Source organism: Colius striatus, chromosome 7 (genome assembly GCF_028858725.1).
Source record: "Colius striatus isolate bColStr4 chromosome 7, bColStr4.1.hap1, whole genome shotgun sequence".
Taxonomy (NCBI): Eukaryota; Metazoa; Chordata; class Aves; order Coliiformes; family Coliidae; genus Colius; species Colius striatus.
The window spans coordinates 9,826,631-9,853,579 of record NC_084765.1 but is presented as its reverse complement, the minus strand read 5'-3'; the positions used below and the strand labels follow the sequence as shown (position 1 = coordinate 9,853,579).

At 39.2% G+C, this 26,949-nt stretch overlaps 1 protein-coding gene across 5 annotated transcripts in view; it reads left to right on the top strand.

Moving 5' to 3' along the window:
- MICAL2 (microtubule associated monooxygenase, calponin and LIM domain containing 2) overlaps positions 1–26,949 on the top strand; it is a 129,193-nt gene that overhangs the window by 27,617 nt on the left and 74,627 nt on the right. For all 5 annotated transcript variants that reach the window (XM_061999489.1, XM_061999486.1, XM_061999487.1 and 2 more), the window contains exons 3-12: positions 15,293–15,500; positions 16,152–16,268; positions 17,183–17,284; positions 19,049–19,204; positions 20,328–20,428; positions 21,976–22,233; positions 23,044–23,159; positions 24,367–24,493; positions 24,698–24,788; positions 24,884–25,031. In XM_061999489.1, the coding sequence (XP_061855473.1) occupies positions 15,293–15,500; positions 16,152–16,268; positions 17,183–17,284; positions 19,049–19,204; positions 20,328–20,428; positions 21,976–22,233; positions 23,044–23,159; positions 24,367–24,493; positions 24,698–24,788; positions 24,884–25,031 (1,424 nt within the window). The remainder of the gene's footprint in view (positions 1–15,292; positions 15,501–16,151; positions 16,269–17,182; positions 17,285–19,048; positions 19,205–20,327; positions 20,429–21,975; positions 22,234–23,043; positions 23,160–24,366; positions 24,494–24,697; positions 24,789–24,883; positions 25,032–26,949) is intronic.

The following is a 26,949-nucleotide window of genomic DNA, read 5'->3' as shown; positions in this document are numbered from 1 at the left end:
TATCTGTATGTATATGCATCAAAGGATAAGGCCTGGCTCATGTTATGCACCTGAAATTCTGGCTCTCCTATGACTAGTTTCATGCTTGAGGAGAGCAGAGATCACTGCACAGGAAAACATCCCAGACTTGCTCTGAAGGAAGATGTTGATTCTCCAAAGCATGCAAATGTTGTGTTGTCTTCCCTCTCAAATGTGTATGCTGTTCTTTCAAAACACATGTATACACTGGAGGAGAACTAAGGAAACTTTGTTTAAAGTGCTGATGTGTAATTATCAGCAGCTTTGATAGACTCTAGCATTTGTCTCTGGATGTACCAAGTTTCAGATGGTGGTGTTGCACATTGTGGGGAGGGCAGTGACAAATTCCTGTGCACAGCATCGGTATTCTGAGCGTTGTCTCCTTTGTACAGCCCACCTTGAGCACAGTTCCTGGGCAGAGGACTTGTACATTCTCAGCTGTAATTTCAAGGCCTAGCTGGACAACATTAGCAGAAAGCAAGTAAATACAATTGAGCTACAAAGTTTTGAGTGCTGTGTATATAAATACATATGTATGTGCATTCATAGGTATGTGTGTATATAGAATCATTTAAATTCCTGAAAAACAAATTCTATTGAACTCAGTCCCTGTTAGCCTCTCTAGTTTTACTCGTTCCTGAACTTGGCTTTTCCAAGCTTGTTTTATGTTAGTTTAGATTCCTTTCCAAAAACTCCTGTTGGGAAACTTGCTGCAAGAGAATGACTCTAAAATTATTTCTGACGGTGTTTCCAGGTCTTAAGTAAAAACACGATATCTCCTTTCAGTAGTGTTATATGCCATCAGTCTTACCTGGACTTAGTGACACAGGCGTCTCTGCTCTAGGAAGGGCTCTCTGGGCTCCTCAGGAGGGATGATGCTTCAGCTGAGGCAGTATTACAGAGAGCATGTGGCTTGAGGGGAGTCGGAGGCCTGGGTGTGTTTCAACTGAGGAGCCCTGGGTCAGAAATGGGAATGGAGACTGGAGGCTTTGTGACTGACTCAGCACAGTCTGAGCATTGCGGTCCTGTACTAACCACACTGGTGTACCCATGGATGATAAAATGGGATGACTTTTATCTGCCAAACTCCTTCTGCTCTTTTTCATATTGTCTCCATTTCCAAAGACTGAAATGAATGCTTTGGGAGTTAATAAAACCTGCTTTGCCTAGTGCTTTCCTTCCCACAGAGCAGAGAAAGGGAGAGGTACTCCCAGGCTGTGCTGGGTGCTTCCATGTAACATAGCCATAGGGTAATCAGCAGGATGAATGGATGGATACTAGGTCTCTGTTCTTGTTATTAGGTAGAAATTGGCTTCCTACCACTCCTCAGTTGTTTACAAACATCCTAATCTGTGGTCTTGCCCCTCATAGTAAATGAGGCATGTTGACTTCTAGATGACTTCCTCTCCCCTCTCTCCACCTTCATCTATAGTGCTAAACAAATACTTGTCTCTTAATTCCTCAAGTCATCCAGCATGTATAGACATGCTAGTACTGTGACTAGATTTCCTCCTAAAGCACTGGCATTTGTTGATGGCTCAGAGGCAACTTGGATTTTCAGCCAGGTTTCTCTTGTGCTGTATATAGTGAGTTCATGTGTTCAAGTGTGGTGATTGATTGTGTCTCTTAAACTTTTTTTGGAAGAAAGTAATTGAATTGTAAGATGAAAGATGAGAATGCCAGTTTTACTCAAATTCAAAAATATCCTTATTATAATGAAAACTTTAACCTGTTTATTCCATAGAGAACAAATATCCAGATGGTACATCCCTCTTGCTAGATGTACTTAGATCTTCAAAATAATAATGGAAACAGGAAGATTTCCAAACCTGATAATCAAGGTTTAATGAACACACTAATCTTAGATGTGTTAGATAGCATTGCTACCTCTCTAATTAGAATAAAAATGCATTCCTGTGAAGGTCATTTAAACTAGAAGTTGACTACTCTATTTATGGGAATTTTAGTGAATGAAAGGTAGTGCCTTTTTTAAAATTCACACATGCAGTGCATCTACAGCAGAATCCTGAACCTATTAAGGTTTTGAAAGTATTAAGGATCATGTATTCTATTGACTTTTTAAGTGGCATCTAGGTGTGTTTGGTACATATAGTGTTTGTTTTGGTATCTATGCTTTGCTCTTGCCTTTTAAGTACCCTGATACTTAAAGCCTTGCAGTGGATTTCCACTAGATATATATTTATAAGAATTTTGAGAAGTTACGTTTACAGAGTTGAAATTTCAAGTCACAGAAGAATGGAACTCATGGGAATGAGTGACAAGGACGATTTGTTGGAGACAAAAGGAGAAGCAGTGGATCACCGCTGAACATGCAATGAAACCATGGTTGTTCAACATTGTCTGTGCATTAATTTCTCTAAGCATTTTTAGAGAGGAAATGAGGAGAAGCTTGGATGATGACAGGACACACAGCAGACAGGGTTCTTTGAAAACAAAGCAAAGTATTTGACTCTCTGAGCAGTCTTTTAAACTGAAGTTGGGCCAAATTACATCAGCAAAGGCAAATGTTTGGCATGTGATTTGGTAATGAAATCACTTTATTTTTATTATCCTACAGACATTTCCACAAACAGATGATTTTTCAAATTTATCAGTGAAAAAGCGATGAAGCCTGGCCAGAGTAAAATAATCAGACAGTCTAAATAAGACTTTTTCAGGCATTTGGGAATTTAAAAATTTTTGGCTTGCCAGATAACAGTAGCTTTATGTCTGTACTTTAGCAGCACTGTGCTGTTTCTCTGATCCTTGCCTAATGGCTTTGCAAGTAATTGACAGAAGGGAACTGTCCCACCCTCACCTTATTTCCTAGATAACTTCATACAGACTCCCACAGGGAGTGACACCCTGCTACTTTCACACAAAACACTACTGTTGTCAGCACAAGTGGCTTAATTAAGTCTGAATGAAACAAAAGGTTATGACAGGGTGTGTTCCTGTACCTGTGGCTTTGTAGTGCTTTTGGGTTTGGCTGTGTGAAGCCCCCAGCTGTGTGCCCATCCTGTGGGCTGGGTGGGGTGTGTGGGGCCAGGGGTGCTCCTTCATGGCCCCACTCAGCCCCGGCCCAGGCTTTGCTCAGGTCAGGCCTTTCTCCTGGCCCCAGAAAGGCCCTGACGGTGCCAAATGTGGTCATTAGGGCTTTGTTGTTAGCTACGTTTCCAACTTCACTCTGGTAATGTTTGTGTACTGATAAGTGAGGAAATACATGACTTTTGCTACCAAGAGGTGATTAAACACTTGGCTGCTAAAAACCAGATTTCAGACAATAAGACAATTTCCTGTCTCCTACAGTTCAGGTCCTTCCCGTGGTTCCCATGTCTGTCCTGAGAACTGGTGTTTTGGGGATGTGGTTGCTCACTTTCCTCTTTCTGATGACAAATCTAACTCTATGTTACTTTAGGCATCTGGGCTTTTAATACATTTTTGGTAGAATGTAAAATAGCACAGTTCAAAAAGATGCTGTAAAGGAAGTGAAATGTGAAGTATTTTAGTAGGAGCTGATTTTCTTACACAAACAACAGAAGTTCTATTGGCATTTGCCCTCCAAAAAGCCTTAGTGATGGAGTTTGAGGTGAAAAAAAAAAAAAGTTTAACTGGGATCTACTGTAAAAACAAAGTTGAAATGTCCTTTTAATGCGCTTGAAATTGGGTTAATTTGCTTTCCTTTCTCTGCTACAGTGTTTAAAGGTGGATATTTTTTGTGTCAGCTCTCAAAATTCCTACATTCTCCAACGTGTCCATACTTATACACAGAATTTGTTTGTACCTGCAAACAGACAGGTTTCTGCAAACTAACCTAAACATATGTTTGCCATTTCATATCTCTAGAATATTTGTGTCTTAACCTGTATGTCTGATGAACAGTGCTTGTGGAAAAATAATCTGAGTTTATACCATAAGGTGATGTTATTACAATTTTCTAATTCTTTAGTCATTTAACCTTTTCCTCAGGTCAGAAATGTTTTTGTGAGTTTAAGCTGTATTTTGAAATAAACCTGGCAGGGGAGGAGAACTAAATATTTCTGTGGTGAAAAGCCTTTGCAGGGAGAGCTGTTGTCCTGACAGCTGATCATGTTTCGCTTCAAGTCTTCATAACTGTGAGTCAGGCAGGCACTCAAATGGGCCTTGATTTCATTGTAGGTCCTGGGTGTTATGTCATTTCAGCATACAGAAGAGCTGTACTTCACATCTACAAAAGTTTGGAGTTAGAAATACGAGAGCTGTGGGCCTGTAGTACTAACCATCGGGGAGATGAGGGATGTGGTGGGTAATGGTGACAGCTTGCATTGATTCTAAACTATAGTATGGCTACAACCAGATACAGGTATCTTCCTCTTTTACAAGGAAATTGGCCCAGCCTGTGAGAGAGGCAGAAGTTGCAATTCTGACCTAATCCTCATAGAACCCTTGCTTTAAGGAGCAAACTGGTGATGAATATGATTTACATTAAGTTGTGTCACATGGGTGGCTAAAGAGCTATACTTAAAGTGATGCTAGCAATACTTGGCTGCCAGACTGGGGAAACACATTGTGATTTCAGTGATTCCTGATGTAGACTGGTACTTGTCATTCTTATTAAGAATGCAGGTGCTGGATTGAGGAGATGCAGATGTAATCAAACTGGAATAAGCTGCAAGTGCTTTGAAACTCAGAATTTTTTAAAACCTTGAAAAGTTGAAGAAGTGCTCTGAGATCAAGAGGATAAAATTTCTAAAAGCTATTAGAAGATTATGACTCTTCTAAAAAAGGAGTGCAATACCCAGAGAAAATTAGAAATATGCTGCAGAAAATGATCTGGTAGTCATAACAGACCACAAACACCAAGCCTGAGTCCGTAGAGTGTATGTAGTGCTTACCCAAGCAGAGCTGATCCTGGGAGCCTGACTAAGGAGGTATGTGGTTTGTCAGGGACTGGGGTGGTTTCCTTTCCATCTTGTTGGTGCTAAAACCCAGCTAAAAATTTTGCCCAGTTTGAAGCATGTGTTATAGGCAAGTGACAGATATGCTAAAGCAAGTCCAGAGCAGCAAGAATAGTCAGAGCTTTAGAGAACATGACTTGTAAGAGAGGCTTAAATCCCTTCTCCTAATCCATGTTAGAGAAGATCCTAAGAGGAACACTACAATTACTTGGAACACAACTAGAACTGTTGTTTATTTCACCTTCTCTCTTTAATAGTCAGCTAGATCAAATTCAAACTAGTTTTTCGAAGTTTGCTTTTTGCCTTGGACATTTGCTGCTCCTGTTTTAGCCCTGAAGAACATCTTGTTTCTTAAGTTTATGCCTGTTTCTGCTCAAGAAACCAACCAAGAGATACTGCCTTGCTCATCTTGCATCACTGTCTAAATTTGTTCGTTTGACTAAGATGCTAACTTAAAAGGAAGCATGTGGTTATGCCACACTTTGAATTAGTCTTGTGTTGTTTACTTCCACTGCCTCTTTCAATGAGTTACAAGAGCAGCTTTAAAAGAACCTGTGCAACAGCAAATACTCATGACTGGTGTCCACGTCCCCATCTAGCCTGTACTTTGCCACCCAACTCCCCATCTAGCCTGTACTTTGCCACCCACCTCCCCATCCAGCCTGTACTCTGCCACTCACCTCGCCATCCAGCCTGTACTCTGCCACTCACCTCCCCATCCAGCCTGTACTCTGCCACTCACCTCCTCATCCTGCCTGTACTGTGCCATCCTCACTGGATTTACAATTCAGATAAAACAACTCCCCCAGGGTAAATTGCAACTTGGCTAAGAAAACATTGCAAGAGATGGTAGTGAGCTTCCTGCCAAGGACTACACACCCAGATCTTTAGTAACAAGTTATGCTGATCAGCAAATGCTCAGTGGAAGGTAAAGGCATTTCTCTCAGATTTTTTTTTTTTCCTTGACTTCTTTGTTTGTTTTTAGTGAGGTAGGAGATAACTTGCCTAGGGTAGGAGCGTTTCTTGAGAGGCGAGGGCTATTGTGAGTGGTGATGCTGCTCACTGCCTGCCTGGCTGGCAAAGGGGCTGCAGGGGCTGGGCTGCTTGCTCTTCTTCTTGGCTCTAGGCATCCGGGGTGGGAAGTTCAGATGCAGCCCTGATAGTGGCAGAACAAGCATGGCCAGTGGTGTTGAGGCAGTTGTCTTTCTGAATTTCACCCTGGCTGGAATGTAAAAACAGAGTCATTAACACGTGGCATGTAAATAAACACTGATCTTCTGTGTATGTTTATCTACCTTCTATTGTGTTGGATGTTGATGTAAAAGAGGCAATTACACCTCCTGATGTGAAATTTGCTGTGAACTCTTTGCTTGTCTTTGAAGCATGCTCCTTTTAAAAATGGTGAAAAAAGTATTAATACTTACTTTTATTTTTCAAGATTCTTCCCTTCAGTAATTAAGGGCTGTTAGATACCTTCTTTGTTTCCAACTGAAAAAGGTTTGGTAATAAGAACTAGAGGTGCTGACATTTAATTTTTTCTGTATGATATGCTGCTAGCAACTTGGTTTGTTGGTTCTGTATGAGAGCTGTTAACTTTCCCTACCATCAGAAATGTTCCTGAAAAATGCCACTAAAGATAGATTTTTCTGGTTCTAGGTGTTTGAACTGTTCAAGTCCATCTTGCTTGTTGACACAGCTAAGAGATGCTGGCTGATCAGTTCCTAGTGTTTTCAAATTGCAAATTAAGATGTAAAAAGTAAAAGTATGATCTACCCATGTCAACTGGTATGTGCAAGAGACCAGTGAAATAAACTGGAAAAAATGTGGTTATTGCTCTTTGGAGTTGTATTTGGCTTTACTAGTCAAGTGGCTGTGAATGCTAGCACTGGAAAATGTAGTGGCTTTGAAGACTGCATGAGCATGATGAGCTGGAAGAAAATAGACTCTGCGAGCCTAGGATTGCTGCTTTGTTGTGCAGCACTGCATGTTGAGCACAGCTATAGCTGCCATACACTACTGTACCATCATTCTGCTTAGGAAAGTTAGAACGGATGGGGGTTTTTAAAATCTGGATTCAGGCTCAGATCCGATAGCTAGTTCTGTATGAGGTCATCTACCCAGTACTGCCTTCTAAAAGCCAAGTCTTAATTGGGTTTTGGTTAATAAGTCGCTTAATATAAAAATGTATTTTAGAACTTATTTTAAAATACTCTTATTTTAAAAACTGTGAAATGACCTTGAAGTAACTTCATTCACCACTTACTTTGAAAAGCCAGTTGCTAAGTAGAAGCTTTATCTGGTTTATTAGATTGTTGTTATTTAGTTAAGGATGTCAGGCTCAGCATACTATTTCATCTCATTCTATGAACAGATCAGGTTAGAGCAACAGTGATTTTTTTTTTCTTTAATTAATTAGCTGAGGTTTTTTTAAGCATATTACCAGCTGCTTCTTGTAGCAAAGCCGTGGTTGTTGACCAACTTCCTTGCATGCTTTGGATGGCATTAAACATGAGAGTCCCTTCCTCTTAGTCTGTACACAAGTAGAACTGGCTGGTCAGCCCATGACCCTGAAACCATATAGAGGATTAATTGTTTTCTTGCAGTCACAATCTCCCGAGTTTCACTACTCACCAGGTCTCCAAGATTGAAGGCTTGGTCTTTGCCATGCTCTGAGATATGAGGCTTTTGGTGCCTTGGTTTCTTCATCTCAGTTCACTAGTTATGGAGTTGGATGAAATGTTTTGTTTCATGGGTTTGTTTTTGGAATTTTTTGCTGAGTTTTTAAGGATAGCCTTAAAACATTATCTCAGTATGACAGATGTAAGCCTCCAAAAAAAAGAAAGGTACTTAAATGCTGGCAGCCATATTCACGACCAAGAGAGTCAGGCAGCATTCTTTCTGCAAGGTTTATCTTGTTTTCATTTTGACTGTTTAAGCAACTGGCCAGCAAAAAAAAAAAAAAAAAAAAAGAAAAAAAAAGAAGAAAGCAATCTCTTCTGGGTCTTGGGTGTGGGTTTTTTCCTCTTCTGTTTTGATTATAATGAAAGACAAGTAAGAAGATATGCTATTAAAAATTACGCTATTAGTTCCAAAGGATGTTAGATAGTTTATTTTGGGCTTTATTTGAGTAGATTTTTGGATAAAAGCACTTGCCTGGTTCCTGGTGGAAATATTGTTTATTTAAAAGGAGTGCAAGATTTTTTTGTCAAATGGTGTGGAGTTTTCTTCAATAATGGTAACTGCAGTGCAGGGGAACTGAAACTTTCTGGAGATGCTTTTTTTGTATTGTGTCTACCAATTGCCATTTAAAAAAAAAAGTTTTTGCAAATAGTTACAGAAACTCTGAGATCAAGTCGACGTATTTAAATATGACCAATGCTGCCTGAGAGAGCTCTTTAGAAAAGCTCCAAATAACAAAGTCCTCATAACTTTGGTGCATCAACAAAGGAATTCTTGACCTTCTAGTGCACTGGATGTGTACAGCCTTTCTTTAATGTGTTGCATAGCAGACTATAAGGTTTAGATGTCTTTCATGCCATTGCTTTTTTTTTTTTCAAACTATGGAAACATGTTTATATGCAAATCTAATATTAGTAGATATATCCAAGAGACAGAGAGGACAGATGGACAAGCGTGTCCAAATACATCCAGGAAAAATGAAGGCACATGTTTTTTTCCATGCAGAAGCTTATCTTCCAAAAAAGAGGAAAAAAAATCCCAGTAGAGATGAGGCAAATGAATGCAATAAATGTACTAACATTTCACTTCTAGTATTTTGACCCAATAAAATAGGAGGACAATAAAGACAGATCCTCTGGTCCCTGGATTGTGCCACATCCAGCTGCAAGTGCAGCAACTACAGGATGCAGTGCTGAGAAATGAGCTCTGTCCAAAACCAGCCTAGGTTAAACAGCCTTAAGTCTGTGTTACAGTCTTTTAGAAAGAAAGATGGTGTCTCCATTTCTGACAGTTACTAATATGAATTCTTTTGGCAGGAGATGACAAAACTGCATATTTCTGGGTGCAAAGGGGTAGAATACTGGTGGAATCGAAAGCAGAAATGGACTTGTCATGTTGCGCTTCCTGCAGTGGTACAGAGGTTTTTTGCTGTGGTTGGTGGCAATTAGGGGTGCATGAGCCTCACTGTTCCAGCTGTCTTTGAACTTCTGCAACAGTGGTATTTCCGTTGTGCTCACTCTCCAAACATGTTTGTACAGCAAGATCCATCTATTCTGAGTAAAATTCTAAGGTAGACTTTGAAATAATCTGTAGTGCATTTAAGCAGTGTTCTCACAACCCTTTGGAGAGTTAGGACTTCTCATAAAAATCCATTTAACTGAATATTCTTTTTGTCAAATGAAGCATTTTTTAGCTTACTAATTTTATGAGTAGCTCCTAAGCACAGTATACTAGAGGAAAATACGTATTTGAAGATTACTTACTTTTTGTAGGATGACTTTAATTAGCTCCTGTACCTTCTCCTCCTCATTGATGGAAGAATTACTTCTTTTCTTTTCTTTTAATATTTGCATGTAGTATAGGTCTGTTAACCGTAGAAATTTTGGGTATATGTTTCCTTAACTGGCCTCTTTCTAAAAATGGGACAAGAATTATTGTTTTAGTCCAGCACTGTTCTTTTTCTATACATATATGTAATCAAATGGACACTTTCCAAATCACTGTCAGATTTAGTTACAGTTAGCATCACTGTTCTTGAGAGGGTCATGTTTTGTTGCCTTTTAGTAAAACCAGTTGTATAGGTATGGCAGCATTCTGCAAGTCAGGCAACGAGTTACAGGCATCTCAGGCAGTGCGGGACATATTACTATTGAGAGAGTGCTATCCATGTGTAGTTCTAATGTGTCTGGTAACAAAAGCTACCTTCTAGTGACACATCCTTCATTGTTGCCAGTGACTAGGCTGGTTGTACAGGGGTCTTCATCTAGAGAAGCAGTGAGTACCTGAACAGGGTTGTTGAGTTTAGAGGAACACCATATATTGAAGCGCTTTGGTTAGACCAGGGCTGTGGCAAGATTAGACTCACATCTTGGGTTGACAGAATGCATCATTCATTTGGTTTTTATTAAATAAAGCTTTAGCTACTGACATTTTTACTATTGTCTGAAGTGGCATATAGGATTTTATTTTTCAGTGACTTCAGTTATAATGTTTTAAACTATAAAAACTATATTGTCTGTTCAATGGATTCGGGGTGTATTTGACTGCACTGTTGTATCCAGCGAATGTCAATGGATTGATGTGATAAAATCTGAGACTACAAATGCGAGGTGAACTGTAAGTCAGTAAGTCAGGAATGTCCTACTGAGCAGTCCTATTTTTGCCAGAAGCATTTTCATGTCTAGTAAAGGGGATGAAGTGAAAAGTGGAAAGAGTTTCCCGCTGCAGTTTCTGGTAGCCATCTGCCTTAGCTGCTTATGCAGCTGTTTCTCTTTGTAGACTTTCCAGGGAAACAGTCATTGCTGATCCAGAAAATGTGTTGTTTCATTTTGTGCCTATCTTGTATTGCATCACATTTAGCTTTGCCACGAATACACTCTTGCACAAATCCATGTGGGATGTAAGCCTGTGGAGTCACTCAAATTAATTCTAGTTGTATGTGTGAATTTTCACGGAAGAGTTGAAGTGATGCTTCTGCTTGGTGTGCCTTAGGACAGTGGAGTGTGTCTCTGTATACCTGGTTGTTGTTCTGCAAATTCTCAGCTGTTGAACTGCATCTGGTTTTTCCAGAATGGAATATAGGTGGCTGGATTCACAGGCTATTGATTTAATACTGGGGCATGGGAGGGGTTGCAAGAGGACTCAACTTCTCATCCCTCTCTTCCTTTCCTCTTCTCTTGTTTTGGAAGTCTTATATTTGCACGTTATATACTGCACCTGGCACAAAAGTAATTCTGCTTTTGGAAAGGTAACTTGTGCTGCCATTTAACTTGGCACTAAGTGTTTTTTTTCAGCGTAGAAACACTTTCTGGAGGTTTTCAAGGCACTGCCTTCCCTAAACATACTAATAGAGATAAAGTAGCATCTTTTACAGTCAGGTTGATCTTTGAGTAGAATCAAGCTTATGAGACTTTCCAAATGCTGCATATGTTGGTATTACTACAAATGAAACTTTCTGAGATCTTTTAGTTCTACCAAGGGGAAAAAATAGATGAAGTTTCTACTCCATTTCAATCTGAAGATAAATAAGGCAGTAAGTGGTATGCTTGGTTATAGTGTGGGACAAGATTTATACAGAAACATTTAAGTATCTTTCAGGTGAAAGTATAGCACTTTTTAACAGTATTTGTAGATACATACAATTTTATCAGCAGCTTAAGTAGAGAACTTTTACAAAATGTGCATAGACTTATTGGTTTATTTTGAAATACAAAAATTTCCATGCTTTACTTAACGTTTAACATTTTAGTCTGAAGTGGTCCCGAGTTTGTCACTAGGTAACTATTACGGACCTGTAAATTTGCATTAGTCTTCTTCAATGTCAATTTTATGACTAGTATTCTAGAAATTCTCTCACAGAAGCTCAACTCAAAACAACAGGCCTATTTACTTATCATAATTTATGTCATAACTGTAAATTTTTTATTACAGTTACTACTTTGCTCGAGTTTGGAGCAGGAAATTCGATGTACGTAACCTCACGTGGTCTTGTTGCTGATGAAGTGATGGACTGAAGGGGTGCCTGTGCAGGGACTTTGTGGCACTTGACTTTTCTCCGCTTGGCTGGGGAACTTGTGGGTGCAGCAGTGAGCTGTGAAGACCAGAGCCAGGGAATGGCCAGATCAAGAGTACTTGTCTTGGCTCCCTTTCTCAGTGTGTGCATGTCATCTTCTAGAGGATGTTTTCTCAGTATTTCAAGCATTTATAAGATCTTTGTATGCCACCAAGATGATCAGGGGACTGGAGCATCTTCCTTACGAGGAAAAGCTGTGGGAACTGAGGCTGTTTAGTCTGGAGAAGAGGAGACTGAGGGGGGAATCTCATTACTATTTATAAATGGTGGGTGTCAGGAGGTTGGGACATCCCTTTTTTCTATAGTAGCTAGCAACAGGACAAGGGGTAATGGGATGAAGCTGGAACACAAAAAGTTCCATTTAAATGTAAGAAAAAACTATTTTACTGTTCAGGTGAGGGAGCCCTGGCACAGGCTGCCCAGGGAGGATGTGGAGGCTCCTTCTCTGCAGGTCTTCAAGACCCACCTGGACACGTTCCTGTGCGACATGATCTAGGCAAATCTGCTTCAACAGAGGGCTTGGACTAGATGATCTCTAAAGGTCCCTTTCAACTCCTGCCATTCTGTGAATTCTGTGAATATATACAAAGATAAATTATTTTCCTAAAGGGAGAAACTTGGCATTTTAAATTCAGGTGCTTTATTCTGCCACGTGAATGTGTAATTGTGGTTTTTTTTCTCTCCTTGTTTATTCTTTGTGTACTTTTGCCTGCTTCCATCTTCTTGTAACTGTAGGTGCTGTTCTTGGGCAGCGTATTAAATTTAATGAAGCTTCTCATTTAACAGAAACTATTTACATACATTTGCAGGCAGAAGACTAGGCCTTTATGCTATGAGAATTTCATTGAGAAAAAAACTTTCTCTCAATATTGCTATCTTGTGCTAACAGGTTATGTTCATGGTAGCAAAACAAGATATAACGTCTGACACGATACTGATTCTTCAGACAGACCACAGAGGTCTAATTGTGATCTTATTCTTGGATAAGCTGCCCTGTAACCTATATGAGTCTTTCTCTGTTTGTCTGCAGCCTGAACAAGAAATATGCACAGTCATCATCAATCCTCTTCAGCAACTGTTACTTAGATTAATTTGTGGAATATGCTTTGGAAAGTCAAGTTATCCTTTACCTTTTTAGGACATGCTGTGACATTGTTAAAAGGCATTTGTGAATGGCCGTGTGGATTTCAAGAAACTGTTGTCATTTGTCCAGCCCTTTTTGTTTCAGAATTGATTGTTCAAGGCTTCCTTATGTGATGTCAGTTGTCACGGTTTATGTTAAATTGCAAGAAGCGAATTTCAGAAACAGGCTCTGATGAGGCAGGAGACTGGCCTTAACAGGAGGTGAAAATAGGAATCCATTCAAGATTTGTTCTACACTGACTGTGAGATTTCTCTTGTGACTTTGCAAACAGAGAGCTAGGGAGGGAGGGCAGGGATGGGACAGTGGTATAGTCTCTTTCCTTACTTAATAAATATAAGAATGCCAATGCAGTAAGAATTACCTTTGAAAGGGTTTTGTGCTGGTTTTGACCTGAGAAGTTTCAAAAAAGATGACAAAGAGCCAAGAGAAAGCTCTACACCAGCAAGACATCCTTAATAAATCAAACAAGTAGTTCTGAGGCATAGATAAATATGTCTATGGAAGGTAACCATGGATGATATCAAACATAAAACCATTTTTCACAGTGTCTCTAGGCAATTAGGAAGATGTTTTGTCCATGGTGATTGGAGGAAGGGAAAGGGCAGATTACTCCTTAAAATGTTGACATACTATATTGCAGAGCATTGGGAGGAACTGTTTTCTGTGTGGATTTTATTACTTGGCAGGATCCACTATGACTAAATCTCAAAAGACTGCTTTTTAAAAAAAGTTGCATTTATTTATATATAATACAGTTAGCCAAAAAAACAACCCTACCTTATCGAACCATGTATGGTCTTTATTTGTGAAATGTTTTATAACTACTTACTAAACATTGCTGGAAAACTGTGTAGCTGTGAAGGCAGCCACTTGTTTGTCAGAGCTCAGAGTTCGCATGTTAATCATAGCAAAGCATGTGCAGCAAAGAGCTGACCCAGACTCCACCAGCGATCCTCTTCAGTCAGAATAACATCTGCACTCCGTTTTCTTCCTTTATATAGTTACATCTGTTGATATTTTCTTAATATTTAACATGCAATGAGGAATGGTTTTGTGAAATTATGAGTTAAATATGGTCTTTTAGGAGGAAGCCAAGTGCCTAATACACCAACCTAGCTTGAACTTATTTAATATCTCTAGTTAAAAAACAGTTGCCTGAAGCAAAGCAAAAGCACCTCACAGGAGCTCTTCTTTCAGTGGATATTTATTTGAATTATTTATTCAATTTTGTAAAAGAATTTTTGCACTCTTACGATTGGGTTGAACAAAAGTCACGGACAAAAGTCATCACCAGATCATTTTTGCTAAAGTTGTTAAATTTGAAAACAAATGATGAACAAACCAAAATAAATAAATGACTCTATTCTGTGAAATTGAAATGTAATGGGAACCAGACTCGTATCCTACGAGCCTCTAGATACAGTCGGTGCTTGCTTTGAAACCGTAATCACTGTCTGGCTATGTGTGCGGGACACACAGGAGCATGTCTGGTGTGTGACATAATGGCGTTGGATTTGCAAGGCGGCACAGCTTGGCCTTACAGCCAGAGCTCTCCCCTTCACTCAGGCCTACCTCATCTCTCTCTGCCTGAGCCCAGAGCCTGAACTGCTGGCATAGGTTTTTGTGAAGTGTGGTTGAGTTTTGGGCAGGATTGTAGGAGTATGTGGAACAACACCGGTGCCTGGCTATAAGACTGTTTCTTATCAGTTTTTAATAGTTAGTCAAGAAAATATAAGCATTAGATAGGGTTTTAGTTAGTTTGCTTTCTGGAAATCCTTTGCTTGTTAGTGTGTGAGTACTTACAACTATCAACTAAAATTTGGGTGAGAATTCTCTGTTATAATTTCTGAAGCACTTCTTCTGAGGATGCTGAAAATTATATTTAAGCTCCTAAAATGTGATTGTCCTGAAGGTAAAGATGCTGACCGGTGGGTGAAATAGAATAGGACAGGCTGAGTGCCATGACTCTGGTGAAGCAGGTGAACTAGGCTGTTAGATTCAGGATATGCTCTTGCTTGGAAGAGAGAGTCACTAATACTGTAAGACTGTAGCTTATCATAGATTTATCTAATAAATCTACCAAACGTACACAAATTTCTTCTTTAAAACAAACTTACACCAAGAATACTGCAAGCATTTTTGAAACACTAAATGTAAGAAATGTATGAGCAGATGTTCAAAAGTGTTTGGCTTTTTGCTTTTTCTTCTGTGTTTTTTATCAGATGCTTTTATATCTGCATGAAACACAGTGTATTGTCTTGTGTAAATTGACTAAACATCACATATGAACAAAAATTGAGTGTTTTTTTAATTTAAACAGGTAACTTGAACTCTCTGTCACTTAAGTCCAGTTGAGTATCTAATTGTGTGGACAGATTAAGTTAGAAATAGTGTGGAAGTCAGTACAAAACCTCATGTAAGACTCCTCCTTTTCTCTGCTAGTGTTTAATTATTGGAGGTGGCCCCTGTGGCTTGCGGACTGCCATAGAACTTGCCTTCCTGGGAGCCAAAGTTGTTGTTGTGGAGAAGCGGGACACTTTCTCCAGAAACAATGTGCTGCATCTCTGGCCGTTTACAATCCATGACCTCCGGGGACTGGGAGCAAAGAAGTTTTATGGAAAATTCTGTGCGGGATCTATTGATCACATCAGTAAGTATCCGAGGGCATGGGCACTATTCAGGTAAGAGATGTACCAAGATCAGAAGATTAACAGAAATTCTTGATTTCTTAGTTCATTGTAAAGGTCATCTGCTTTAAATATGCACGAGTACGTGTATGCACATATACAGGAAAGAAAGAATCTCATAGAAGCAAAATGGCAATTGAATGAATGACAGTCTTATGGAGCAGCTTTTTGTTAGTCTAGATTTGTTAAACAGTAGGTTTTTATTATGAAGTATGAAAAACATTGATATTGCAATATGTTGAAGGTAGACACAACCCTTAATCTAGTGAGAAAATAGGCAAAAGTGGGATCTTTTACAAGGAAATATGCTGTCAAATTTTCTTAGTGGCCAACATATTGTTAGCAGAGCTTTTAAATATCATTTAGAAGGAAAACCCTAAAAAAGTGCTCTAAGCACCTCACCAAAATGAGTTTTATTACCTACAAGGTTGGGCTGCAAGAAGAGGAGACTGAAGAGAATATTCTGTGATGATTGCTACATCAGCATTCATCACAGCATGGGAAATAATAATGCTGCATGCTTGTGTTAACAATGAATATCAGCTGGCTGGCATGCTGGTAGCAGCTGTCATTACTTGCATATTAAATGTATCTTTGTTACTCACTGTCTACAGGTATTCGACAACTTCAGCTTATCCTCTTCAAAGTTGCACTTATTCTAGGAGTTGAAGTCCATGTGAATGTAGAATTTGTGAAAGTCCTGGAACCTCCTGAAGATCAAGAAAACCAAAGTACTGTTTATCGTAATGTAGTTCTGCTCACAATAACCTCTCTATGTCATACATTACGTGAAATCATTCAAGGTAGTTGAGTTCTGTTTTAAGAAAGGGGATGTACTTACTCTTCTTATTCAGCTAGGTTTTCTGTGTGCAGTCACAGCCATGATAATAGGTATCATTGTGACGGAAAACTGATAATTCTTAAAATATGACCTGATCTGAGAGATTGAGGTTTTGCACTATGCCTTCTGGCATGCATTTGAGTCTTTGTAGGGAGTCTGGTGTGGCTTTTTGGTATCTTCTTGCAAAAACAAATTTTGATAATATAATATAAATATTGAGGATGGATTAAGCTCCCTGGGCCTCATTTTGCTTTCACATTTGATATAACTCCCACTGGGAAATAGTCGTATGAGGCATCTTAAGCAAGATTTTTAGTAATCAGCTTTGTGTTAATGCAAAGCTTATATTTAGTTTTGTAAGTATGCTTTCATTTAATTTCCATTTAGAAGACAATTAAAAATATTGGTGATGGAGTACTATTTTTCTTCTTTTAAAATCCAGTCCTTTCTTGCTGTTTCCATATACATGTGCTGTCCTGATAAAGTCTTTGTGGGGCTGTTTCTGTGAGAATTAATTACCTAAGCATATTCTTGTGATACAGGTCTGAGAGAAAGTTTAGTGCATTAAGTAATAGAAATGAGGGCTTCTGGTTTTTATTGTCAGTTTACAAGCTTGATAACTTGATAATAAAGCCTGAATGTATCTTGGACTGCAGCAGAACTTCCTTGCCTCAAACTGAGGCAGAATTCAGCTGTTTGAATGAGAAATGGACCGTTTCTTGAAATGTCCTTTCTTCAGACTCTGAAAGCACTTCTCCGTTCTACTACTGAAGAATGAATAACTACTATCCTTTGTGTTTTTAGAAATAGGTTGGAGGGCTGAATTTCTCCCTATGGATCACCCTTTGTCAGAGTATGAATTCGATGTTATTATTGGTGCAGATGGCCGCAGGAACACATTAGAAGGTAGGTGAATGTGTGCTTTTAGCCTTATTAATGGTCTTTAGTATATCTGGGAAAGCCTGAAAGATGGAGGAGAACATGGAACAATGGGCCACTTAAGTCTGTGTGGAAACTGCTGTTTATGTGCCACTGCAGTACTTTTATGTGGTGCTGCATTTGTTGTTAAGTTGTATCTCAAAATAAAGATATTTCATGTCATTAGTGAGTCTCATCACTGTGTATCTGCATCACCTGCAAAATACATTACAATGCCATGGGGCTTGCTTCAAGGTTAAGTAATTAGATGATGATTTGACTTTAAGGAAGCTGACAAGATACACGTAAGGGATTGCATAGTCTTTGCTTCAGTGCTGTAAATTTGTAGTACACATTGAAATTAATGACCAAAATGTGACTACCAGGTATTTAATGAAAGCATCAGAAGTATCACTGTTTTATAGAGGTGGTTTAACTTCAGAAACAATTACTTTAGATAAGAAAGGATAATACAAATGTGGGCTATGCTTCATAAACTGAGAATTCAGACCAACTTAGCTGACTTTCTTGGGACACTAGCTATGCTCTCCTGTGCCCCATAAAGACACCTGTTAGTTAAATATATATACACCTTGTAACTTTAATATCCACATTAGTTTCACTTTACAAAGTACACTATTCCCCTTTTTTTTATTAGTTTCATAGATTGTCTGTTTATTCTTAAATCTGCTACCCACAATATGCTTAGAGCTAATTCTTTATAATGCTCTATTAGAAATTTCCCCACCCTATTGTCCAGCTGTCTCCCATAAAAGACTGTTTAAATAGCCAAGTGTCAGCAAAATGAAATTATTCTTACCTCAGCTGCAGACTCTATTGAGAAGTTGATGGTTATCTTAGTACCAAGATCTAAGGGAATATTTGATGCACTAAAGAGTGATTAGGTATTAAATTTATTCCGATGAGATGAATGAGAGCACATAAAGAAGCAGAGAAAAAAATTCATAGCAGATTGATTTTTTTTTTCTTAGAAAATGCATGTGTTCTCTGAAAAGACACCTGCAATTGGCTAAAAATGTTCTAAGGATTCTGTTCTACTTCAGAATTTATTTACAGGTAAGAGGTACATACAGCAGGCAAAGCTTAAATGTGTGATTGCAAGATTGGTGCTTAGTGGGGTTTTTTTTTGTGAAAAGAGGAAGCTGGGATACAGCGAGAGAGCAAGTAACTTCACAGTTAGTCTCACCTTGGATATCTCAAAGTAAAGCCACTGAAATTTTTTCAGTCCCTGTTATCTTTGGAAAATCTCTTTAGCTGGTAGTGTGTGCACCTAAACACTGTTATAGAGGTTTCTGTTTTTCGGATCTCTCTCTGCTGCTTTTGATGACTATCTCTCTTACATGTTTTTTCATAACAAAAATCTTACTTGATATTTAGCATGTTCAAAATGCTAAATTAAAAAAACCCTCTCTAGTAACGGTGTGTTTTTATTTAGTCATCATTTCACATTGGTCCTTAACTTCTTCCCATGTTCGACTTCTTGCAATAGTTTCTCTTCAGACTTAATTTTTTTTTTTTAGTAAGACTTTATCTTGAATGCAGTATCAGTTTTGCATTTGGAGTGTTGAGAAAAGACTCTTTGTGTTCAAGGGAATTTTGGAGGAATGACAGAATCTGACGATATACTCTTTCATGAAGTGTAGGAAAGAGACCTAGCTACCTTGAGATGACCCTCCCTGAAAGTCCAATGTGAAGTTTCCAGTGGTTTTAATTATTTTCTTTGCTTACCAGGTTTCAGGAGGAAGGAATTTCGTGGAAAGCTGGCTATAGCCATTACTGCCAATTTTATAAACAGAAATACAACTGCAGAAGCCAAGGTAGAAGAAATCAGTGGTGTTGCTTTCATCTTCAATCAGAAGTTCTTCCAGGACCTTAAGGAGGAAACGGGTAGGTACATCCTCATGTTTTTCCCCACAACCAAGTAGAAGAGACAGTAGAGGAACTCTTTACCTGTTAGGCCATCCTCCTATTAACATCAGTTTAAATACATTGTATATTAAAAAAAAAAGTTATAAAATGCTGCTGAGGTCAGACTCTTGCAGATGGAGGTGGCCATATATGGTACAGTGGGATTTTTTAGGTTTTTTTAGCTTGGGCGTTGCCACATCATAGCTTTTTTAATGTTTAAATTTGTCTCAACTGTAAAAATGTCTGCTATGTTGAACAAATATAGAAGAGCATTTTTAGTGCCCAGAGATTTCCCTTAAGACGTGTTTTGTTTGTATGCATTCACATAGTTGGACAGCTTAAATCCCATGGAAAAGGCTCTGCCCTTCTGGGAGGAGTTTGTTCTTGCTTTTTGGTGTGTAGATCTGATAAGCTGAGAGCAACTAGACAGGAATCTGACATAAATACTTAAAGTGTAAACTGTGGAATATGTCTGTGTGGCAAGGGGTTTCAGAACGGTTGCATTCACGGTTAGTACAAGCAATTCCATTCTTGATTTACAGATGTTGTTGTTATTTTTTACTGTGAGGGTGTCACAGCACTGGCACAGGCTGCCCAGAGAGGTTGTGGAGTCTCCTTCCTTGGAGATCTTCAAGACCCGCCTCGACACGTTCCTGTGTGACCTGATCTAGGTTGACCTGCTTCTGCAGGGGATTGGACTAGATGATCTCTAAGGGTCCCTTCCAACCCCTACCATTCTATGATTCTATTGCCAAACCTCTTGGTTAGGCCCAGTGACAGGGCACTAACCTAAAAACCATTTTGTTCTGTTGGCTCCCCTTTTCTACCTCAGAAGATTAAGGCTGTAGTTAACTGGCTATTCCTTAAAGGGTTGCTAAGTAACTTTAAATTATATTGGACAAAATTTTGTAAGAGTAAAAAAGATCTCCTCTCTTTTTTTTTTTATCTTGTTTTAGAGCATTTTGTCCACTAATGCTTTATTCCAGCTAGGAAAATGAATGCATCCCATTAAGGAAATGCACCTGTGGGGCTCAATCACAAGTCATTAATAAATGACAGACAGTGCATTGTACTTCATAACAAATATATTCTCCTTTTTCAGGAATTGACTTGGAGAATATTGTTTACTACAAAGATAGCACTCATTACTTTGTGATGACAGCAAAAAAGCAGAGCCTTCTGGACAAAGGAGTGATTATTGATGTATGTAAAAATGCTGACTAAAATCCTATTTTATTTGCTTGGCACAGAATAAGTGCATAAACATCTGCATAAACATTGTTACATATTATAGAGGGTGTTTATAGACTTACTAGGTCACTTCATTAAAGCTCGGATCATTTAGATCTTACTCTGACTTTTTTGTTTATTTTTCCCTCCAGTCAGCATGAAGTTTCTGTAGGGAACTGAAAACAATACTTCCTAAATTTGTCCCTTCTGAAACTAGCTGAAATGGGATCTTGACTCACCTTGGAAATACATGGTGTGACCACCACACCAGAAAAGGAAAACTTCATTTATTTAGAGGACAACTTAGCACAGCTATGTCCAGTTTTATTAGGCAAATAAAGAAGTGTTAAAACCTACCCCAGGCTAAACTGCAAAATTCTCTAAAGTAGATGAAACATGATAGAAGGAGGCTATAAACACAATGGCCTGAGCTTTCAGAGGTACTTGGGACTTTGAGGCCTTCTCTTTTTTATTATTCTTTCTTTTTTTTTTCTTTTTTTCCCCTCCTTTTTCTGTAGGATGTGAAGGTTTGTTTTCTTTTGTTTCTAGAAAGTGTTTTGGCACCATTTAAATTTCTCTTCCTGGAAACCCAAGAGAGGTCAATTTTTCTTGCAAAGCAAGACAGTGCCAAAACACTCCAGTATCATTTCCCAAAGGAAGTACTTGTGGGGAGCTGTCAGAAGGCTTCTTGGCTTTCTTATGGGCCCACTAAACTTAGTGCCATGGCTTCCTGCCCTTTTAGGGGACAGTGGCTGGCATTGCTGGTGTTTGTATTTGGGGCAGCCCCAGGAAATCTGTGAGGAGCCTGGAGAAGGGGAACAGCAGCTGTGGCCCATCACTACTGTTTTCCTGACCTACTCATGTCCAAGTGTTGGGGGGAGGGGGGAAACCCCAGGCTGTCTAGAACAACTGGACTAATAGTGGTTCTGTGGTATCATCCCTGTGATTAGGGGTCTCATCCCCAGTTAGGTTGTAAGTAGAAACTGCCATGTTAATAATAGCTGGCTTTAAGGAAGATGACCTGTAAAGGCAGGGTCCTTCACCACAGAGGCCAAAAAAGCCTAGCCCAAAGCAAAACAACAGAAACGCTTCTATGATCCAATTTGAATGTGTCATTACTGAGAGGCCAAGTCAAACTTTCACATTGGGCCCATGTGTGAAATCATAAGTACATTGATATTTCTGCTCTCGTGTGGTTTCCTGTGGGGTACAGACATGCAGAAAAGCATTGCAGAAATGATGATAAGATCTCTTGATGGGGGGAGTAATGCTGTGAAAAGAACACGTAGCCCAGGAACTGGGAGGCACTGTAATCTGTTACAAATGAAGCTGCATAGAGAGTTCCTGTTTGGGGCAGTTCAGTAACCTATGTTTGTGTATGAACTTTTTGGAGATGCCAAATCTCACCTGGTTCTTTTGGCTGCAAGATGTGTAGCTACCACACTGATGCGATGAGACTGCCGTGTTACGATCCATAGAGGATAGCTGGAATATCTAATGCTGTACTTCTCTCTTTGCAGGACTACATTGATACTGAGTTGCTGCTCTGTGGGGAAAATGTGAACCAGAGCAATTTGCTATCATACGCCAGAGAAGCTGCTGACTTTGCAACCAATTACCAGCTGCCTTCCTTGGATTTTGCAATTAATCACTATGGACAACCAGATGTAGCAATGTTTGATTTCACTTGCATGTATGCATCTGAAAATGCTGCACTAGTGAGAGAGAGGCACAGACATCAGCTCCTAGTGGCTCTAGTTGGAGATAGTTTGCTTGAGGTACAGCTTGGAATGTCTTCCAAGTAGTCTTGTGGGTTTTTTTCCCCCTCTTTAATCTAGCATCAATCTACCTCCCCAAAATAAACTGTCTTCTCTTACACCTCCTGAAACAACTGTACCTTCTTTGGAACAGATTTTTTTTTTCCTATTTTATGCTATAGTTTATGTCATAACTAATGTTTGGTTGGCAGTCTCTGGCTGAGCTCCTGTTTTGCTTTATGCAAGCTGTCTGAAAACTGTAAGCTGTGTATCCTCAGCTTGGGTGCATGGTGTAATTTTCCTCACTTCCATCACTGAGGAGACTCGGTCCAAATTTTTATTACAGTCTCTTTGCCTTAATATGTCTCTTTTTCTCTTTCTGAAGTGAAAAGTTTGTAACTAATATTTTTTTTTTAACTCATGCTGACAGCCTGATGTGTTTGAGAAAATTAGTCTGAAGGAAAATTAGGAGATGGGAAGAAATGTATCTTCTTTCTCATTCTTTTCCCTTGACTAATTCTTGGATACTGAGTCTCTTTTTTCTTTTCCTCAGCATTTACCTTCTGAGGTTAAGAAATTTGTTTTTAAATATAGAAATTGAAAAAGGAAAAAGTGAAAGCAATCTTTTTCATTACCTAAGACTTGGAAGAGAGAAATGTCTAAAAATTGCAAGAGTTGGCTATGTTGTTACTTACTATGTTGTTACTTACTTTCTGGGTTGTTTTCCTAAGACAGTGTGAAGCCCTAGACTCCAAATGCATATTGCAAATTACTTATTTGTAATAAGACCTTAAGAAATACAAGGAATTAAGATGTAAATGCTTCTTACAGCCCTTCTGGCCAATGGGTACTGGCTGTGCAAGAGGCTTCCTAGCAGCTTTTGATACTGCATGGATGGTGCGGAGCTGGGCTCAAGGAAAACCCCCCTTGGAAATCCTTGCTGAACGGTGAGTGCTGCTTTTGCCTTTTCCATCACTTCCAGTCTCTTAAAGAGTTGTGGTATTGGTAGAAGGCAGTGGAATTCAGAATGCCAACAAGAGGAATATTTTTCTTCGCTACAATGGTATTGGTTGAAATTATCCATTCCTTCAGGTTATTGAACAATATACAATACCAGTAAGCTCTGTAAGCTTCTGCACACTAATACAGAGATCTAGCAATGTGAATGACATGGGTTTAAATCACTAACTTGTCACTAATGACTGGAATTAAGTGTGATCCTTAAGGAAATAAACCAAAGATACCCTGTGTCAAAAGACTAATCCTCCAACCATCTGAGCACCTGTTTTTTAAATTAAAAAACCCTACAACTTTCCTGATACAAGTCTAAAGAAATACCTTTTACAGCTTTCCAAGCTGATGTCTGTGATTTGAACTCTGCATTTTAGTTTAGTAGTCCTCATGCCCTCTTTATTTAGACTGATAAATGTGTGACAATAGAGAATTGCTATCATGTTGCATCATAAGCTTCTCTGTGTAATGTCTTTTTAACCAGAGCAAAGTACCTGTTAGGTACACCAACAATCCTGGTGTCGCCATGGTCTGATGGTTGAAGTTGCTGACTTTGGTCCTGATGGTAACTGCCCTGCTCTGCTGCAGCTGCCGGGGCTGTTTCAGGGCACATATACAGTAGAAATAGTCATGGTTGTGGTAAAGCAAGTAAAAGCATTACTAAGTACAGTTTTAAGATAGAAGCCTGTGGGATGACTCAAACACAGCACAGTCCCAAATGGAAAATTGAACAGCATAATAAAAAAGGCTGTGGTGGTTATAAGAATTGCAGAATGATGGGATTTAGTGCTGTTATGTGGTGAAGACGTTACTCCTTGGGTGGAGGTTAAAGCAAAACCAGATGATTGAATGATGTCACCTTTTTTTTTTTTTTTCCCTTCTTACTTGCTTCCTGCCTCAGGAAAATATGGGCATAAGTTCTAAGAGTCTGTCTTTTTTGTTGTTCCTTTTTTTGTCTGGCATCCTTCTGTTGAGCAAAGATAAGAAATGGGATGGGTGCATTGTGCTTTTAGTGCATAACACTTGTCTTGGCAGAATCAAAATAAGGTGCAGATAGCTGCAAAAAAAAAAAAAAAGAAATAAAATATTCTTTATAGAATAAACATTTATTTTAATATCTCTTGCATCTTTTTTTCCTATAAGAGAGAGCATTTATCGACTCTTGCCTCAGACTACCCCTGAAAATATTAATAAGAACTTTGACCAGTATACCATTGACCCAGGAACAAGATACCCAAATTTGAACTCGAGCTGTGTTCGACCTCACCAGGTCAGTACTTAAGAGGCTTGCTTGTGAAATCATAATTCATTTTTTGTCCAGGAGAACTGTCGCCACAAGTGGTTCACAAACAAAGTCTTCAGGAGACTTCTTAATGTAGATCCAGCTGTTGATAAAGTTAACTTAGAAAGAGAACTCATTTTTTTTCTCTCCAAGCAATTCTAATATTATGCTACCAATCTCTTTTACTTGTAGGTGAGACAATTATATGTTACCAACGAGTTACAACAGTGCCCTCTTGAAAGAGTAAGCTCCATTAGAAGATCAGTGAATCTCTCAAGACGTGGTATGTGACATCTCATGTTTACTGTGGCTTAATACTTGGAGCCTTCTGGGCATACGAAAATTGATCTACATTTTTGCTCTCTACTGTAACTGCAGAGTCAGATATTCGACCGAACAAGCTTTTGACCTGGTGTCAGAAGCAGACGGAAGGGTACCGCAACGTCAGCGTCACCGACCTCACCACATCCTGGCGAAGTGGCCTCGCACTGTGCGCGATTATCCATCGCTTCAGACCTGACCTCATGTATGTGACATCTGTAGATCTTGTTGACTGTAAGATTTATGAAGTATGGTGTCAAACCACCCAGAACAACACTGGTACTCTACACTCGCCTTCTATTGCTGGTTTTTGCAGAGAGGTTCACACCATTGCCAGGTTTGGGGGATGGGGAGGATGAAGTTGATTTTTCTTTGTTGTTTCTGTATGCTCCTGCATGCCATTTAAAAGGAAATATATATCTTCTTGCAAGGACCTAGGAAGGCTTTGAACCTTATGACTTAAGACTGTGTTTGTGGGAATCATGTGGCTGTTTAAACCAAAAATTGCAGTGCTTGGAGAATGTTGAGTTGCATTCCCAGGTCCCTGGAGATGGGGTTTTAGTGTATGCTTAAAACTACAGCCATAATTGCACTGTCATGAGTTACAGAAATACCTGGATCAGCCTTAAATGAGTCATTGTCAGTGTGTTGTAATGGTTACTATGATAGTCATGTAGGGAAACAATGGGCCAAGGAGGTGAGCAAGACATGTTGATTTTGCACAACACTTCATCCAGAAAAGCAAAGTGCATCTTGCATGTGGGCTATGCAGTAAGGGCTGGCCCTTGAAAATTTACTGTTTTAGGGATTGAGTATAAGCCAACGTTCCCCTTTTGACAGCATTTCTGGGGTCCTAGCTCTACAAGACCTGACTTCTTACATATGAATAATTTCTGAGGTTCCTCAATTAGATGTGAGAGGATCAATGTGTAACGGGTGTCAGGAGGTGGCAGTTGCTGATACTGGGCCTGCTTGATGCAGCCTGTGGTAAGACAACTCTCCTGTCCCCTCACCAGTCTCCAAATGCAGCAGTTGCATTCTCTTGGTTTCCTACATAGCGTTGAGAGTCACAAATGACTTACTGTCAGCCTTTCATTATTGTGGGTAAAAGAAAGAAATGATTGAGCGTGTTTATGAGATGTGATAAATTGGAAAAAAAGGAGAGATACCCAGGGTGTTTTTTTGTACAGCTTTGCCAGAGTAAGAGCTAAGGTTGTAAGAATATTATGTTTTTTCTGCCTCAGGTTAGTTTTTAAATAAAATTGGAATTATGTATACCAGGAGGGACAGAGAGAGTGTAGAAAGCAAAGCAATCTTTGCTGGCTGTGTCTCTTAAAGTGTGTCTCTTAAGTGGTACTCTCTCTAGAAAGTTGATAGATTTATCTTCCTGAGCTAAGAGACCTCCTGCTGTTTAATTAACATTGTGTTTGCATCTCGTTGGCTTTTTGTATTGAATGAAGCTGCTGAAGGACTTGGATAGATGAAAGCCAGGCAGGCAAGAGCGATGACTGCCCATGATTTGCAGGCAGGGCTGGGGCAGAGGGCTGCCTCCAGCCCCCTGGCTCCAGAAATAGGTAGAGGATGTAGGTGGGGGAAAAGAGAGAGAACTTGTTTGAGGGTTCAAAAACTCACATTCCTTATGAGGAGACAGAAACTGCCCTGCCTGGAGCTTTGTAATTTATTCACATGTTTATTTTAATCTTGAATTTTGGAAGCTGTTCAAGGGATCGGAGTCTTAGAATAGGTCCCAGAGAAAATGGATTAGAGAACAGATAGTGCAGTTCCAGATGTGTAATATACTTATTTAATGCACTGCTAAATCAGGTTATGACATGGACAGGAGGTCCTCATTCAAAATATGCATATCACACAAAGAAATATAATGCCTTTGCATGTATGGGCACACGCATATAACATGTTTGTTTCATAAAATGTGAGCCTAAATTTACTCCTGGCTTTGATGATTTATAGAACTAATGAAAACTGAAAAGACAATTGCTAACAGGTGAAATGTGTAGTACCATAGCTGAATTTGGAGAGGAAAAAGGTTTTCTAGCACTTCCAAGGAGGAATTAAATGTCTTCATTATTAAGGGAGTTCTTTCTCATGGAACATCATCAAAA